We start from the raw sequence: 15,858 nt of genomic DNA, 5'->3' as shown, positions 1-15,858 counted from the left end.
TCACTGACTCTGTCACCCCTAGGAGCCATTAGGACCCCTTCCCTGGAGGACGGCCTGCTTGTTCTCTGGGGACTAGTCCTCATTTCCCTTCCATGATACAGTGGGGCAGGTTATTTTTATTAAGCAAGCATTTATGAGAACCCCCTCCCCAAAATAAAGTCCCCAAGTAAAGCACAACTCTGAGAGGTTGTGGACTATGAATTGTTTCTAGGGAAGATAAATTTCTGCAAATATATTTTAATCTTTCCCTCTGTCTTGTGATTAAGGGGTTGCTTTTTGGTAAGGATTTTTTTTTTCTTTAAATTGAGATGGAGTTTTCTTTTTTTTTTTTGAGATGGAAAACAAATTTTTTTTTTTTTTTTTTTTGAGACGGAGTCTCGCTCTGTCGCCCAGGCTGGAGTGCAGTGGCCGGATCTCAGCTCACTGCAAGCTCCGCCTCCCGGGTTCACGCCATTCTCCTGCCTCAGCCTCCCGAGTAGCTGGGACTACAGGCGCCCGCCACCTCGCCCGGCTAGTTTTTTGTATTTTTTAGTAGAGATGGGGTTTCACCGTGTTAGCCAGGATAGTCTCGATCTCCTGACCTCGTGATCCTCCCGTCTCGGCCTCCCAAAGTGCTGGGATTACAGGCTTGAGCCACCGCGCCCGGCCACAAAATTTTTTTGATCATAGAGTTAGGCATTATGGAAATTCAAGCCAGATTTTTAAAAACCTGGTCATCTCCGAAGAAGAATACTGACAGTAATAGTGGTGCAGGGAACAATATGGTAGATTATTGAATGAAACAGATTAACTTGAATAAAATGCTGTGACTTGCATCTCTAAAACAAATTATAAAATGTGATCAGACTTGTTTTGGTCTGCTTCCTCTTTTTTTTCTTTATTGGTTCCTTTATTTTTCACATTTTAAAAAAATTGAAATATCCACAGGTTGTAAAAATCCCTTTTTTTTTTTTTTTTTTTTTTTTGAGACGGAGTCTCGCTCTGTCGCCCAGGCTGGAGTGCAGTGGCCAGATCTCAGCTCACTGCAAGCTCCGCCTCCCGGGTTCCCGCCATTCTCCTGCCTCAGCCTCCCGAGTAGCTGGGACCACAGGCGCCCGCCACCTCGCCCGGCTAATTTTTTGTGTTTTTAGTAGAGACGGGGTTTCACCGTGTTAGCCAGGATGGTCTCGATCTCCTGACCTTGTGATCCGCCCGTCTCGGCCTCCCAAAGTGCTGGGATTACAGGCTTGAGCCACCGCGCCCGGCCTTTTTTTTGTTTTTGACGGAGTCTCGCTCTGTCTCCCAGGCTAGAGTGCAGTGGCGTGATCTCCACTCACTGCAACCTCCACCTCTCGGGTTAAAGCAATTCTCCGCCTCAGCCTCCCGAGTAGCTTACAGGCACCCACTACCATGCCCAGGTAATTTTTTTGTATTTTTAGTACAGATGGGGTTTTCACCATCTTGGCCAGGCTGCTCTTGAACTCCTTACCTTGTGATCCACCTGCCTCAGCCTCCCAAAGTGCTGGGATGCTGGGATTACAGGCGTGAGCCACTGTGCCCAGCTTTCTTTTCTTTTTCTTTTTCTTTTCTTTTTTTTTGAGATGGAGTTTCACTTTGCTTCCCAGGCTGGAGTGCAATGGTGTGATCTTGGCTCACTGCAACCTTCACCTCCTGGGTTCAGGACAATCTCCTGCCTCAACTTCCCGAGTAGCTGGAATTACAGGCATCCACCACAATGCCTGGCTAAATTTTTTTGTGTTTTTAGCAGAGACGGGGTTTCACCATGTTGGCCAGGCTGGTCTCAAACTCCTGACCTCAGGTGATCCACCCACCTTGGCCTCCCAGAGTGCTGGGCTTACAGGCATGAGCCACCATGCCCAGCCTCTTTTTTTTTTTTTTTTTAAATGAGACAGTATTGGTCTGTTTCCCAGGCTGGAGTGCAGTGGTATAATCTCAGCTGACTGCAATCTCCGCCTCCCGGGTTCAAGTGATTTCCAAGCCTCTCTCTCCGCAGTAGCTGGGATTACAGGTGTGCACCACCACATCGGCTTATTTTTGTTTGTAGTAAAGATGGGGTTTCACCGTGTAGGCCAGGTTGGTCTCAAACTTCTGGCCTCATGTGATCCACCTGCCTCGGCCTCCCAAAGCGCTGGGATTAAAGACATGAGCCACCACGCCTGGCCAGATTCACCTTTTAAAATACATAATTTGGTAGTTTTTTAGATTCACAAAGTTGTGCAACCATAACCACTATCTAATTTCAGAACATTTTCATTACCTCAGAAAGAAATACCTGGGTTAATTTGCACTCATTATTCTTTTCCTCCTCCGTCTAGCGCTTAGTGACCACTATTCTATTTCTGCCTTGATGGATTTGCATATTCTGAACATTTCATATAAATGGAATCGTACTATATGTGGCCTTCTGTGTCTGCGTTTCTTTTTTTGTTTTTTTGATTTTGGTTTGAGATGAGAGTTTCACTCTTGTTGCCCAGGCTGGAGTGCAATGGCGTGATCTCCACTCACCGCAACCTCCACCTCCTGGGTTCAAGCGATTCTCCTGCCTCAGCCTCCAGAGTTGCTGAGATTACAGGCATGCGCCACCACGCCCAGCTAATTTTGTATTTTTAGTAGAGACGGGGTTTTTCCGTGTTGATCAGGCTGGTCTTGAACTCCCAACCTCAGGTGACCCGCCTGCCTCAGTCCCCTTAATTCCTCTGAAATTAAGCCCTACACATTTTTGCTTAAAATAGAAACCATTCTACCAGTTGGTAAGGGGAGACTAGTAAAATAATTAAAAAACTGTATTAAACACCTTACAATCTGGTAGCAAAATCTTAGGCTATATGAAAAATTAAGTATATCAAAGGCTTTTTGCAGTATTTCTATAATGTTTCGATTTATGACTGTAGTAAAACATATTGTGATCTAGGAGCCACATATTAAGAGGGATATTAGCAAATAAGTCTATGATGTCAGAGATTTAGAAAATTATATGGAATGGTTGAAAAAAATCATACTGAATGGTAGACACTATTTGACCTAAAGAAGACACATGAGGGAGGATTAAGACTTAGAGTGTATCAAACATATGTGCCACACAAATAATGGAGTATCTCCATAGTTAACTTTTTTTTTGAAACGGGTTTCGCTCTTGTTGCCCAAGCTGGAGTGCAATGGCGCGATCTCGGCTTACTGCAAACTCCGGCTCCTCGGTTCAAGCGATTCTCCAACCGCAGCCTCCTGAGTAGCTGGGATTAGGAGAGCACGCCACCACGTCTGGCTAATTTTTGTATTTTTAGTAGAGATGGGGTTTCACCATGTTGGTCAGGCTGGTCTCGAACTCTTGACCTCAGGTGATCCGCCCACCTTGGCCCCACAAAGTGCTGGGAGTACAGGCGTGAGCCACTGCGCCCGGTGTGTAGTTAACTTTGAAAACGTATTCTGCCTCTTAAAAATATTCATTCCAGGTTTTTATTGTATAATTCACATGGGAAAAAAATTAAGCAAGAAACAAATGTAAGGATAACGGGATTTTAGTAAATCTTTGCTGATCCTAGTGAAGCAAAAGCTTGAAACTTTTTTATTCTTTGGCCATTGACAGTGTGATGAAATGTGCCTTCTATTTTTTAGATTGATAACACAGTCTCAGACAAGTCAGTGTATTCATTAACCATGATCTGGCCCCCTGATTCCGTCTGAACTTTTTTCTTATCTTCAGAGTTCTTTTCTGTTTCTGTGCTTTTGCACTCTAGGTTTTTGCTTCTCCCTGGATTGTTTTTTCTTTTCTTTTTTTTTTTTTTTTTTTGAGACGGAGTCTCGCTCTGTCGCCCAGGCTGGAGTGCAGTGGCCGGATCTCAGCTCACTGCAAGCTCCGCCTCCCGGGTTCGGGCCATTCTCCTGTCTCAGCCTCCTGAGTAGCTGGGACTACAGGCGCCCGCCACCTCGCCCGGCTAGTTTTATGTATTTTTTAGTAGAGACGGGGTTTCACCGTGTTAGCCAGGATGGTCTCGATCTCCTGACCTAGTGATCCGCCCGTCTCAGCCTCCCAAAGTGCTGGGATTACAGGCTTGAGCCACCGCGCCCGGCCTGGATTGTTTTTTCTTCACCCGTATCTATGGTGGTTTCAGCTCACAGGTCTCACCTTAGAAGGTCTCTGAGATAACCCCCTGCATCAATATGAGCAAGCTCTGTTTTATTTTCTTTTTGTAACAGATAATGTTGTCAGAAATTTTTTGCCTGTACTTCTCCCACAAAAATTGGCTTAGTGAGAATTTGGATCCTATTAGTCTCCTCTGCTGCTGTGTTTACAGCTAGAATAGTGTGTAGCATATACTCAACAAATGTAGGTTGAACCAGATTATCGTATTTTTTCAAGGGTGAGAGATCTGGTTAATTGGATCATAGTTAATTCTGTTCTTTCTTTATTTATTTTTTGTTTGTTTGTTTGTTTGTTTTGAGACGGAGTCTCGCTCTGTTACCCAGGCTGGAGTGCAGTGGCACGATCTGGGCTCACTGCAAACTCTGCCTCCTGGGTTCAAGCCATTCTCCCACCTCAACCTCCCTGGTAACTAGGACTACAGGTGCCTGCCATCACACCTGGCTAATTTTTTTGTATTTTTTAGTAGAGACGGGGTTTCACTGTGTTACCCAGGATGGTCTCGTTCTCCTGACCTTGTGATCTGCCCGCCTCGGCCTCCCAAAGTGCTGGGATTACGGGTATGAGCCACCTTGCCTGTCCTTTTGTTTTATTTTTTATTGAGACAGGGTACTGCTTTGTCCCCCAAGGTGGGAGCACAGTGGCACCATCATAGCTCACTGTAACCTTGAACTCCTGGGTTCATGTGATCCTCCAGCCTCAGCCTCCCAAGGTGTTTGGATTACGGGTGTAAGCCACTGCGCCTGGCTTCTATTCTCTTTTTTTTATTTTTTGGAGACAGAGTTTCACTCCCTCATCCAGGCTGGAGTGCAGTGGCGCAGTCTCTGCTTACTGCAACCTCTGCCTCCCAGGTTCAAGCAATTCTCGTACCTCAGCCTGTCAAGTAGCTGGAAATTATAGGTGTACATCACCATGCCTAGCTATTTTTTTTGGTAGAGATGGTCTTTCTTAACTTCCATATTTTCTGAATGAGGAGACGGGAAACTGAAATAAGCTAAGAACTTAGCCAGCTTTCATGTTGTTATCGTGATATAGTGGGAAGATCATAGCCTTTGAAGTTGGACTATAAATCCAGATTCTTCAGCTCATAGTCTTGGATTTTTGGTTCAAGGAGTCTGTTTTAACTGTGTCAACCCGTTATCCGTGGGGATAGAGGGTGGTAAATGTTAGCAGTTGTTGAAGATTAAGCCAGGAAAGCTCAGTGCAATATCTAGCCCAACGTGTAGGTAGTATGTGGCTCTTAGTAAACATGATTACTCTGCACATATACTGTGCTCAAGTCTTTTCTAGACTAGATGTGCAGAAGTGAACACAGCTACAGAAAATTTCAGTAAATTAGCAGGTAGTAGTAATTGCTGTGGAGAAAAAGTAAAGCAGAATAAGGAGTGATGCTGGGGCAGGTCATATTGCTATTTTAGGAATGGTAATAAGACCTCACTGATAAGGTGGCTTTAGAGTAGAAACCTAAATGAAGTGAAAGAACAAACCATGATAGCTATCTGGAGTTTTTCATTTAGAGAGAATAACAAATACCAACAAACATGGGTAAATTTGAGGAAGAGCAGGAAACTAATTGAGCTCTAGGGCAGCATCTAAATCACTGAAGTCTGATCTGGTGGCAGCTTCATTTAAGGCTGTGCCGTGTAGCGTTACAGTTGTATTAGCAGAGAGAATTTGTGTTATGTAAAATTGTTGTCTTAAAAAAAAATCTTTGTTACACATTTGATCAATGCTACTTGGTGTTTTTGGTGTAGATGTTGAGCAAAGTACAGAGTTGCATGGTAAAATTACTGTAGTTTTTCTACTCTTCTTCCTGCCAGTGACTGACTATAGGAAACTTTTTTTTTTTTGAGATGAAGTTTCACTCTTGTTGGCCAGGCTAGACTACAATGGCACGATCTCGGCTCGCTGCAACCTCTGCCTCCCGGGTTCAAGTGATTCTCCTGCCTCAGCCTTGCAAGTAACTGGGATTACAGGCACCCACCACCATGCTTGGCTAATTTTTGTGTATTTAGTAGAGACGGGGTTTCCCCATGTTGACCAGGCTGGTCTTGAACGCCTGACCTCAGGTAACCCACCTGCCTTGGCCTCCCAAAGTGCTGGGATTATAGGCGTGAGCCACTGCGCCCAGCACAGGAAACATTTGAAAAATATTGAATTACAGGTGGAAGCAGTGGTGTATGCCTGTGATCCTAGCTACTCAGAAGGGTGAGGCAAGGAGATTCTGTGAGTCCAGGAATTCGATATCAGCCTGGGCAATACGGACCCTCTCTAAAAAAAAAAAAAATTAATTATAACTTATGGGCACTTCCATCAATAATTCCTTTAACTTCAAAAATGAGTAATTAATGTAAATTGGAATTTTGCCTTGGAGGTTGATTTTCTTTTTTGAAACTTTTTTTTCTTTTTAAATTCTCTCTTAAACATACTATGTTTGGTCATTTTAGATTGTGAATCGGCACGGTCCTGAGGCAGACAGGCATTTATTACGCTGCCTATTTTCGCATGTGGATTTCAGTGGCGATGGTAAAAGCAGTGGCAAAGATTTCCATCAGGTATTTGGGGCTTACAAAGTTCGTGTCCACTTAGCTGTAATTGTTAAATGAATTTTGGGCATAGTGTATGTAGCATATGACACATACAAAATAGCATCCAGAAGTAATTGTAGCTGGAGGGTGAAAAGGTGTTAGATTTTTCCTTTTTTTTCTGTGCGTCCCTTCTTCTGCCTGCCTGTAGACTATAACAGGTACCTAGTTCAGATTTCAAGAGGTACGAATCAGACTTGCCTGAAGGAAGCAGGAATGTGGGGGTTCCCTGCCTGAAAAGTTAGTAAGGCAGAGGGGATCTCATGTCCTGGATTGAATCTGTAGCTTTATTTCCCATCTAGCAAGAGTTTGTCATTATACTGTTTCTTACAGTAATCTTATCAATGAGCTCTTCTTTTCTGGAAGTTTTGCTGGTAATAGACTTTGAGTAGTGTAATGAGTTTTTTAAAAAACCTCTATTTTTATAACATTTTTTTTTTTTTTTTTTTTTGAGACGGAGTCTCGCTCTGTCGCCCGGGCTGGAGTGCAGTGGCCGGATCTCAGCTCACTGCAAGCTCCGCCTTCCCGGTTCACGCCATTCTCCTGCCTCAGCCTCCGGAGTAGCTGGGACTACAGGCGCCGCCACCTCGCCCGGCTAGTTTTTTTGTATTTTTTTAGTAGAGACGGGGTTTCACCATGTTAGCCAGGATGGTCTTGATCTCCTGACCTCGTGATCCGCCCATCTCGGCCTCCCAAAGTGCTGGGATTACAGGCTTGAGCCACCGCGCCCGGCCTTATTTTTATTTTTATTTTTTTATTATTTCCTGGTTCCTTTTACCTTGGGTGTTGTTGAGACAGAGTCTCTCGTCACCCAGGCTGGAGTGTGGTGGCACAATCATGGCTCACTGCAACTTCTGCCTCCTGGATTCAAGCGATTCTCCTGCCTCAGCCTCCCAAGTAGCGGAGATTATAGGTGCCTGGCACCACTCCTGGCTAATTTTTGTATTTTTAGTAGAGACAGGGTTTTACCATGTTGGCCAGGCAGGTCTTGAATTCCTGGCCTCAGGTGATCCACCTGCTTTAGCTTCTCAAAGCGCTGGGATTATGGGCATCAACCACTGCGCCTGGTGAGATTTTTAAAGAGCTGATTTTGATAAGATATAACAGTATATAGTGTTAGATCACAGTTTAGTGTTCTGAGTACCTCAGCTTCTGTTTGTTCTTAGATGACGTTTAGTGCTAATGAAAGTCATTTTTTATTTTTAAAGACTCAGTTTCTGATTCAGGAGTGTGCGTTGCTGATTACAAAGCCAAATTTTATCTCGACGCTGTCCTATGCCATTGATAATCCATTGCACTATCAGAAGGTTGGTATTACTATTATCTTTAAGAATGTGATCTCAGGCTTTCTAAAAAGGCCCTAAGCCTTGATCTGTTAATGTGATGTCTTAATATAAAAATTTCAGGTTATTTTGGGATGTCTTTCATAGCTTTGTAACAAAATTAAGACAGTTCATTTAATAATAAATAGAATCTTACTAAAACCAGATCATGTGAAGACTTAAGTTTGTCATAGTTTTAGGACATAGTGTGATGTTTCTAGCAACACTACAGAATTAAGCAACTCCTATGTAGTGCCATCCTTGAGCAAACAGATAGGTTGTTAAAAATTTTTTGAAAAAACAAGTTCTTATTTTAAACTAAAATTTGGTTTGTTTCAGAGTTTAAAACCTGCACCCCACTTATTTGCCCAGCTGAGTAAAGTGCTCAAATTAAGCAAAGTACAAGAGGTGAGTGAGTTAAGAAAAGAGACGTAGACAGAATTAGAATTAGAAACAGCCATTTGACTCTTTGGTTAATCTAACCCTTCTTGTTTCAGGTAATTTTTGGCCTTGCCCTGTTGAATTCTTCCAGCTCAGATCTTAGAGGTTTCGGTGAGTTACTTTTCCAAAAATATCATGAAGTGAGACTTTAAAATACATGGGTTTTTAATCATGAGCCTCTGTGGTTTAGACTTACTAAGATAATCTGAAATTAATTTCTCTCTATGGTAAAAAACACGTAATATAAATGTTACCTCATAACAGAATTTTTTTTTTTTTGAGACGGAGTCTCGTTCTCTCTGTCACCCAGGCTGTAGTGCAGTGGCGTGATCTCGGCTCACTGGAAGTTCCGCCTCCTAGGTTCACACCATTCTTCTGCCTCAGTCTCCTGAGTAGCTAGGACTACAGGCGCCCGCCACCATGCCCAGCTAATTTTTTGGTATTTTTTAGTGGAGACGGGGTTTCACTATGTTAGCCAGGGTGGTCTCGATCTCCTGACCTTGTGATCTGCCCACCTCGGCCTCCCAAAGTGCTGGGATTACAGGTGTGAGCCACCGCACCCGGCCCCCTCATAATTAAGTGTAAATTTCCATAATGATAATTGTATTTAGGTTGTGTAACAGATCTCTAGAACGTTATCTTGCCAAACAGAACTATGCCTATCAACAACTCTCCCATTTTCCCCTCACCACAGCCGGTCCCTGGCCATTACTTTCTTTATACTTGTCAGCTAGAGAAAGCATTAGAGAGATGGGTGAGCTGGTGAATGAGAAGGGTGATTATCTGCATTTTGATGGTATGTGCCTTTTTAACCCATTGTGGTGCAAAAATAACTTGTGGTTTTTGGTTTACCTGACTTCTAGCTGCCCAGTTTATCAAACAGAAGCTTCCAGATCTTCTGCGTTCTTACATTGACGCAGACGTCAGTGGAAATCAAGAAGGTGGCTTCCAAGATATAGCAATAGAGGTCCTACACCTCCTCCTCTCCCATCTCCTCTTTGGGCAGAAGGGAGCCTTTGGAGTTGGACAAGAACAGATAGACGCTTTTCTTAAGACGCTGCGCAGAGGTAAGGGAGTCTTTGTAGCCTACAGTGGATGGTTTTCTTGGATGACCACAGACACATCACAAAACCATTTTTTTCTCTTCTCTTTTCTCTCCTCTCTTTTCTCTTCTCCCCTCTCCCTCTCCCCTTCCCCTCCCTTCTCCCCTTCCCCTCCCTTCTCCCCCTCCCCCTCTTTCTTTCTCTTTTTGAAAAAGAGACAACATCAGCTGGGCACAGTGGCTCAGGCCAGTAATCCCAGCACTTTGGGAAGCTCAGGAGAGCATGACACCATGCCTAGCCTTACATGCTGTTTTTTTTTTTTTTTTTTTTTTTTTTTGAGACAGAGTCTTGTTCTGTCCCCCAGGCTGGAGTGCAGTGGCGCGATCTCGGCTTACTGCAAGCTCCGCCTCCTGGGTTTATGCCATTCTCCTGCCTCAGCCTCCCGAGTAGCTAGGACTACAGGCGCCCGCCACCTCGCCCGGCTAGTTTTTTGTATTTTTAGTAGAGACGGGGTTTCACCGTGTTAGCCAGGATGGTCTCGATCTCCTGACCTTGTGATCCGCCCGCCTCGGCCTCCCAAAGTGCTGGGATTACAGGCTTGAGCCACCGCGCCCGGCCTTACATGCTGTTTTTAGCTTAAAAAATTGGTCACTTTCGATATGCTCACTTCACCTCCTTGGATATTGGCATTGTAAAGTTAAGATAAATTCTAGTTATTTTGTTGCCTCTGAGCTTTCATGTTTGAGAAAGATTAAGAATTCTTTTTAAAACAAATCTGGTAGTGGATTAACATCCATTCTCATGGTTATTTTTATTTACTTCCTAATGTTTATATAGTTTAATGTACATTAACATTCTCACTAGTGGGAAACTCCACTTGCCAGTGAAATAAATAGACTGATATTCTGTTTGTTTGCTTTCTCTGCATGGGAAGTGATAGCCCTGTTGTGAAAATTTAAAGTAATATTTAGGGTATGAGTTGGTCAATAGATGGAATCCCAATATCAAATGTTAAAGGTACACTGATGAGCATTTTTTGTGATATAAAAGTATTCAAATTTTGAAAGTGATGTTAAAGTCATAACTTGGGCTAATAGGCTGGAAAAAATGAAATAAGCTTGCCTTTGATATGAACTTGTGAGAGAATTGGGTTTGAGGGGATTTTGGATAGAGCAAAAGAGGATTGTTTGTTTTTAATTAATATAGCAGTTGTAACCTTTTTCTTCCCTCAGATTTTCCCCAAGAACGCTGTCCTGTGGTGCTCGCACCACTTTTATACCCTGAAAAACGGGACATTCTAATGGACAGGATCCTGCCTGATTCCGGAGGGGTAGCTAAAACCATGATGGAGAGCTCTTTGGCTGATTTCATGCAAGAAGTAGGCTATGGCTTTTGTGCAAGGTTGGTAGTAAAACATGTTAAGTTTCTGATTATTCTTGTGCAAAACATGTATGATGTAATTGTTTAAAAAAAGTCTCTAAAATTCCTTAATCATCTTTTCCTCTCAAGAGGCATGCTTCTAAATTTTAATCTTCCACAAACTAGTATGTGTGACAGCTGTAAACATGCTGGGTGTTAAATGTTTATCTCCTTCACCTCTCCAGTTTCTCAAAATTAGGAGTCAGTGGTTTCTAGGCTAGTTGCCACGATAGGCATATTTTAGCTTTTGGAAGGAAGAGAGAGCATTGAAGCAAGTTAGTATTTATGGAACTTGTATCGCTTTACACTTAATGTGACTAATTTTCTCCTCTCTGACCCCCACCCCTCTAATTTCTTCATCCTGCCTTCATCTGTGGCTTCCTTCCTTTTCTGCCTCTTTTATACCCTGTCTCTTGCGTATTTTTCTCACTTGCTTAGGGCATCAAAGGATATTATTTCGCATTGTTAGTAGCACTTAAGACTGTGATATACTGGATTATTAATATTTTTCTAAAAGCAAATTATTAAGGATGTTAATGTGCTTTGCTTTGACTTAAAAATCCTTATGTTTTAAAAACCCTCAGACAGGCCGGGCGCGGTGGCTCAAGCCTGTAATCCCAGCACTTTGGGAGGCCGAGGCGGGTGGATCACGAGGTCAGGAGATCGAGACTATCCTGGCTAACATGGTGAAACCCCGTCTCTACTAAAAATACAAAAAACTAGCCGGGCGTGGTGGCGGGCGCCTGTAGTCTCAGCTACTTGGGAGGCTGAGGCGGGAGAATGGCGGGAACCCGGGAGGCGGAGCTTGCAGTGAGCCGAGATCACGCCACTGCACTCCAGCCTGGGAGACACAGCGAGACTCCGTCTCAAAAAAAAAAAAAACCCTCAGACAAACCACATTCTCACTTAGGTTTGAAGTAGTGCATTTGTGAGTGTTGTACTTGTGCCTGGCATATAACTTTTGTTAATCAAACTGAATAAGATGCATAGTGAAATGTTAGGATGCAGACCGGGCACGGTGGCTCATGCCTGTAGTCCCAGCACTTAGGGAGGCCGAGGTGGGCGGATCACATGAGGTCGGGGTTCAAGACCAGCCCGACCAACATGGTAAAAACCCTGTCTATACTAAAAATACAAAAATTAGCTGGGCATGGTGGCACGCGCCTATAATCCGAGCTACTCAGGAGGCTGAGGCAGGAGAATCGCTTGAACCCAGGAGGCGGAGATTGCAGTGAGCCAAGATCGTGCCACTGCACCCAGCCTGGGCATCAGGGTGAGACTTCATCTCAAAAAAAAAAAAGTTAGGATGGATGTTCAAGGTTTTGTACATATCAGAATAATCAAACTCACTTGGGATGTTAAAATCTTAATGAAGATTGAGGATAATTTTGTCATTGTGAAAGAGAGCATCACTCATGAGTCTTATTTTCTTCCACTGATTTTTTTTTTTTTTTTTTTTGAGATGAAGTCTTGCTCTGTTGCCCAGGCTGGAGTGCAGTGGCACAATCTCAGCTTACTGCAACCTCCGTCTCCCGGGTTCAAGTGATTTTCCTGCCTCAGCCTCCCGAGCAGCTGGGACTACAGGTGCGTGCCACCATGCCCAGATAATTTTTTGTATTTTTAGTAGAGATGGGGTTTCCCTGTGTTAGCCAGGATGGTCTTGGTCTGACCTTGTGATCTGCCCGCCTCAGCCTCCCAAAGTGCTGGGATTGCAGGCGTGAGCCACCACATCCGGCTCTTACACTGAGTTTTAAAAATCGTTTGCCTTTTAAAAAAATTTTCAGGCTGGGCATTGTGGCTCATGCCTGTAATCCGGGCACTTTGGGAGGCCGAGGCGGGTGGATCACTTGGGGCCAGGAGTTTGAGATCAGTCTGGCCAACGTGGTGAAACCCCGTCTCCACTAAAAATACAAAAATTAGCCAGGTGTGGTGGTGCGTGCTTGTAATCCCAGCTACTTGGGAGGCTGAGGCAGGAGGATGATTTAAACTTGGGAAGTGAAGGTTGCAGTGAGCCAAGATCGTGCCACTGTACTCCAGTACTCTTGTACTCCACAAGAGGTGGAGCCCAAGTGGAAATACTTGCTCACTTCCTGCTGTGTGGATGGTTCCTAACAGGCCACAGACTGATAATGGTCCATGGCTGGGGATTCAGAAGCTCGCTGCATTATATCATTCTTACGCCTTTGCATCCTCATAGCTTATCTCCCATCTAACAAGTGAGAACATACAATATTTGGTTTTCCATTCCCTAGTTACTTAGAATAATGACTTTTGCCATTTTCTTACCGAAGTAGATGGTTTTTACATTCCTAACTGTATAAATATAACAAGAAATGACACTTACTGCTCTGCCTGTTTTATTTAGTAAAACTAAGGATTTCAAACAAGGTTCATTTAATGCCAGAATTTCTCAATCTTGATGTTGAGGCTGGTAGCATTTTTCTGAAGTTACATTTCTGTTTCAGTATTGAAGAATGTCGCAATATAATCATGCAGTTTGGTGTTCGGGAGGTCACAGCTGCCCAGGTTGCAAGGGTTTTGGGAATGATGGCTCGAACTCATTCAGGATTAACAGATGGCATTCCATTACAGGTGTGTTGAATTCAGCTATTTTACCAAGTGAGTTAATGTCCTGTCCTCTTTATTTTTTTTATTAAATTACAATATGATTGATTGCTGTGTCGACCAGAAGTGAACATATGGAGTAGTTGGGTTTGTTTAATTCAAGTTTTACTTCTACAGAGTATTTCTGCTCCAGGCAGTGGGATCTGGAGTGATGGGAAAGATAAAAGTGATGGAGCACAGGCACACACGTGGAATGTAGAAGTCTTGATTGATGTTCTTAAAGAACTGGTGAGTATATGTGATGATGGTTTTTGATTTGTGGTATTTGGATGATATAGTCCAAAGAAAGCAAATTTTTAAGAATTTTCCACCTTTGTTAACTCAAAAAGTAATAAAGTGTCCAAGTTAATTGTGTACTGGAGACAGTACATAATCAAATTTAAATTTTTTCATTAGGGTTGTTACCTTGTAACTTGGGGTGCTACTGCTAAATTACTCTTTGTCTATGGTAAATAAGAATAACGAAAATCATTTATCTTGCCGCTTCTACTTTGGTTGTAAACTGAATGAAAAATAAACAAAGTACCTCTATTGAAATATTGAAGGGCTTAAATAAGACATAAAGGAATTGAACTGTATTTATTTTTGCTTTTGCTATGTTGCCCATATTGGACTTTAACTCCTGGGCTCTAGTTAGTGATCCTCCCACTTTTGGGAGCAAAGGGTTGGGATTACAAGCGTGAGCCATTGTGCCTGGCCTAGAATGGAACTTTTGTTTTTGTTTTCTTTTTTAGATGAAGTCTCACTCTGTTGGCCAGGCTGAAGTGCAGTGGCATTATCATGGCTCACGGCATCCTCTGCCTCCTGGGTTCAAGCATTTCTCTTGCCTCAGCCTCCCAAGTAGCTGGGTCTATAGGCATGTGCCACCATGCTTGGCTACTTTTTTTTTTTTTTTTTTTTGTATTTTTAGTAGAGACAGGGTTTCATTATGTTGGCCAGGCTGGTCTCAAACTCCTGACCTCAGGCAATCCGCCCTCCTTCCAAAGTGCTGTGATTATAGGCATAAGCCACTGCACGTGACCCTAGAATGGAACTTTTAGATATTAAGAGGTAGTGTGTGTAATAAGCCAGGTGTGGTGGCTCACTCCTGTAATCCCAGCACTTTGGAGGCCGAGGCAGGTGGATCACATGAGGCCAAGAGTTTGATACCATCCTGGCCAGCATGGCGAAAACTTGTCTCTACTAAAATTAAAAAAAATTACCTGGGCATGTTGGTGTACTTCTGTAATCCCAGCTACTTTGGAGGCTGAGGCACGAGAATCTATCGAACCCAGGAGGCAGAAGTTGCAGTGAGCTGAGATCATGCCACTGCAGTCCAACCTGAGTGACAGAGTGAGACTCTGTTTCAAAGAAGAAAAAAAAGAATGGGTTTCTTAAAATTCACATTTAAAATTTTGTAAGTAGAACATCTAAATTGAATTTCAGATTTAATATGGCCTTTGGGACAATGTATCAAAATATACACACATTCATTACATTTTAAACTGCTTTGGTCTTTTTTAGAATCCGAGTTTGAATTTCAAGGAAGTAACTTATGAACTGGACCATCCTGGATTTCAAATTCGTGACAGTAAAGGACTTCATAATGTGGTTTATGGCATTCAGAGGGGTTTGGGTATGGAAGTGTTCCCAGTAGACCTCATATATAGACCTTGGAAACATGCTGAAGGCCAGGTGAGTGAGTGAGTGGTATATAGCTATAGAAGGGGGGATAAAACATGACTTATTCGATATGTAGTGCCATCTACCCATTGATTGAAATATTCTTGTAAAGTAGAATATGTTATACATAGCACAGAAAAGCAAGGACTGTCATAAGTATTGAAGGAATATTATCATAGTTTTAGTACTAGTCAGACTCCTTTAAGCTGTAACTGTCAAGGTGTTTTCCCAATAGTTTAATGATGTGTTCGTTTCCAAGGCAACATTAAGTTTCCCTAATTGGCTCAAAAAAGTCTTTTAACAGTTATGATTGAGAATCCACACAGGGTTTCATTGTGCACCTTTCATGTGTCTGAATTGTGTGTGGTTTTCAAAGGGCAGGTAATTAAGAATTTTTTTTTTTTTGAGGCGGAGTCTCGCTCTGTCGCCCAGGCTGGAGTGCAGTGGTGCAATCTCACTACAAGCTCACTGCAAGCTCCGCCTCCCGGGTTCACGCCGTTCTCCTGCCTCAGCCTCCCGAGTAGCTGGGACTACAGGCGCCCGCCACCATGCCTGACTATTTTTTTTTTTTTTGTATTTTTAGTAGAGACAGGGTTTTACCATGTTAGCCAGGATGGTCTCGA

At 43.1% G+C, this 15,858-nt stretch overlaps 1 protein-coding gene across 6 annotated transcripts in view; it reads left to right on the top strand.

Annotated features, from left to right (window-relative positions):
• Positions 1 to 15,858, top strand: part of LOC105491503 (CCR4-NOT transcription complex subunit 1) — a 111,648-nt gene that overhangs the window by 32,373 nt on the left and 63,417 nt on the right. For all 6 annotated transcript variants that reach the window (XM_071084664.1, XM_071084661.1, XM_071084665.1 and 3 more), the window contains exons 3-11: positions 6,586 to 6,693; positions 7,932 to 8,030; positions 8,385 to 8,453; positions 8,543 to 8,597; positions 9,350 to 9,553; positions 10,762 to 10,930; positions 13,414 to 13,540; positions 13,691 to 13,801; positions 15,077 to 15,247. In XM_071084664.1, the coding sequence (XP_070940765.1) occupies positions 6,586 to 6,693; positions 7,932 to 8,030; positions 8,385 to 8,453; positions 8,543 to 8,597; positions 9,350 to 9,553; positions 10,762 to 10,930; positions 13,414 to 13,540; positions 13,691 to 13,801; positions 15,077 to 15,247 (1,113 nt within the window). The remainder of the gene's footprint in view (positions 1 to 6,585; positions 6,694 to 7,931; positions 8,031 to 8,384; positions 8,454 to 8,542; positions 8,598 to 9,349; positions 9,554 to 10,761; positions 10,931 to 13,413; positions 13,541 to 13,690; positions 13,802 to 15,076; positions 15,248 to 15,858) is intronic.

Source organism: Macaca nemestrina, chromosome 18 (genome assembly GCF_043159975.1).
Source record: "Macaca nemestrina isolate mMacNem1 chromosome 18, mMacNem.hap1, whole genome shotgun sequence".
NCBI lineage: Eukaryota > Metazoa > Chordata > Mammalia > Primates > Cercopithecidae > Macaca > Macaca nemestrina.
This window is presented reverse-complemented; position numbering and strand designations above follow the sequence as displayed.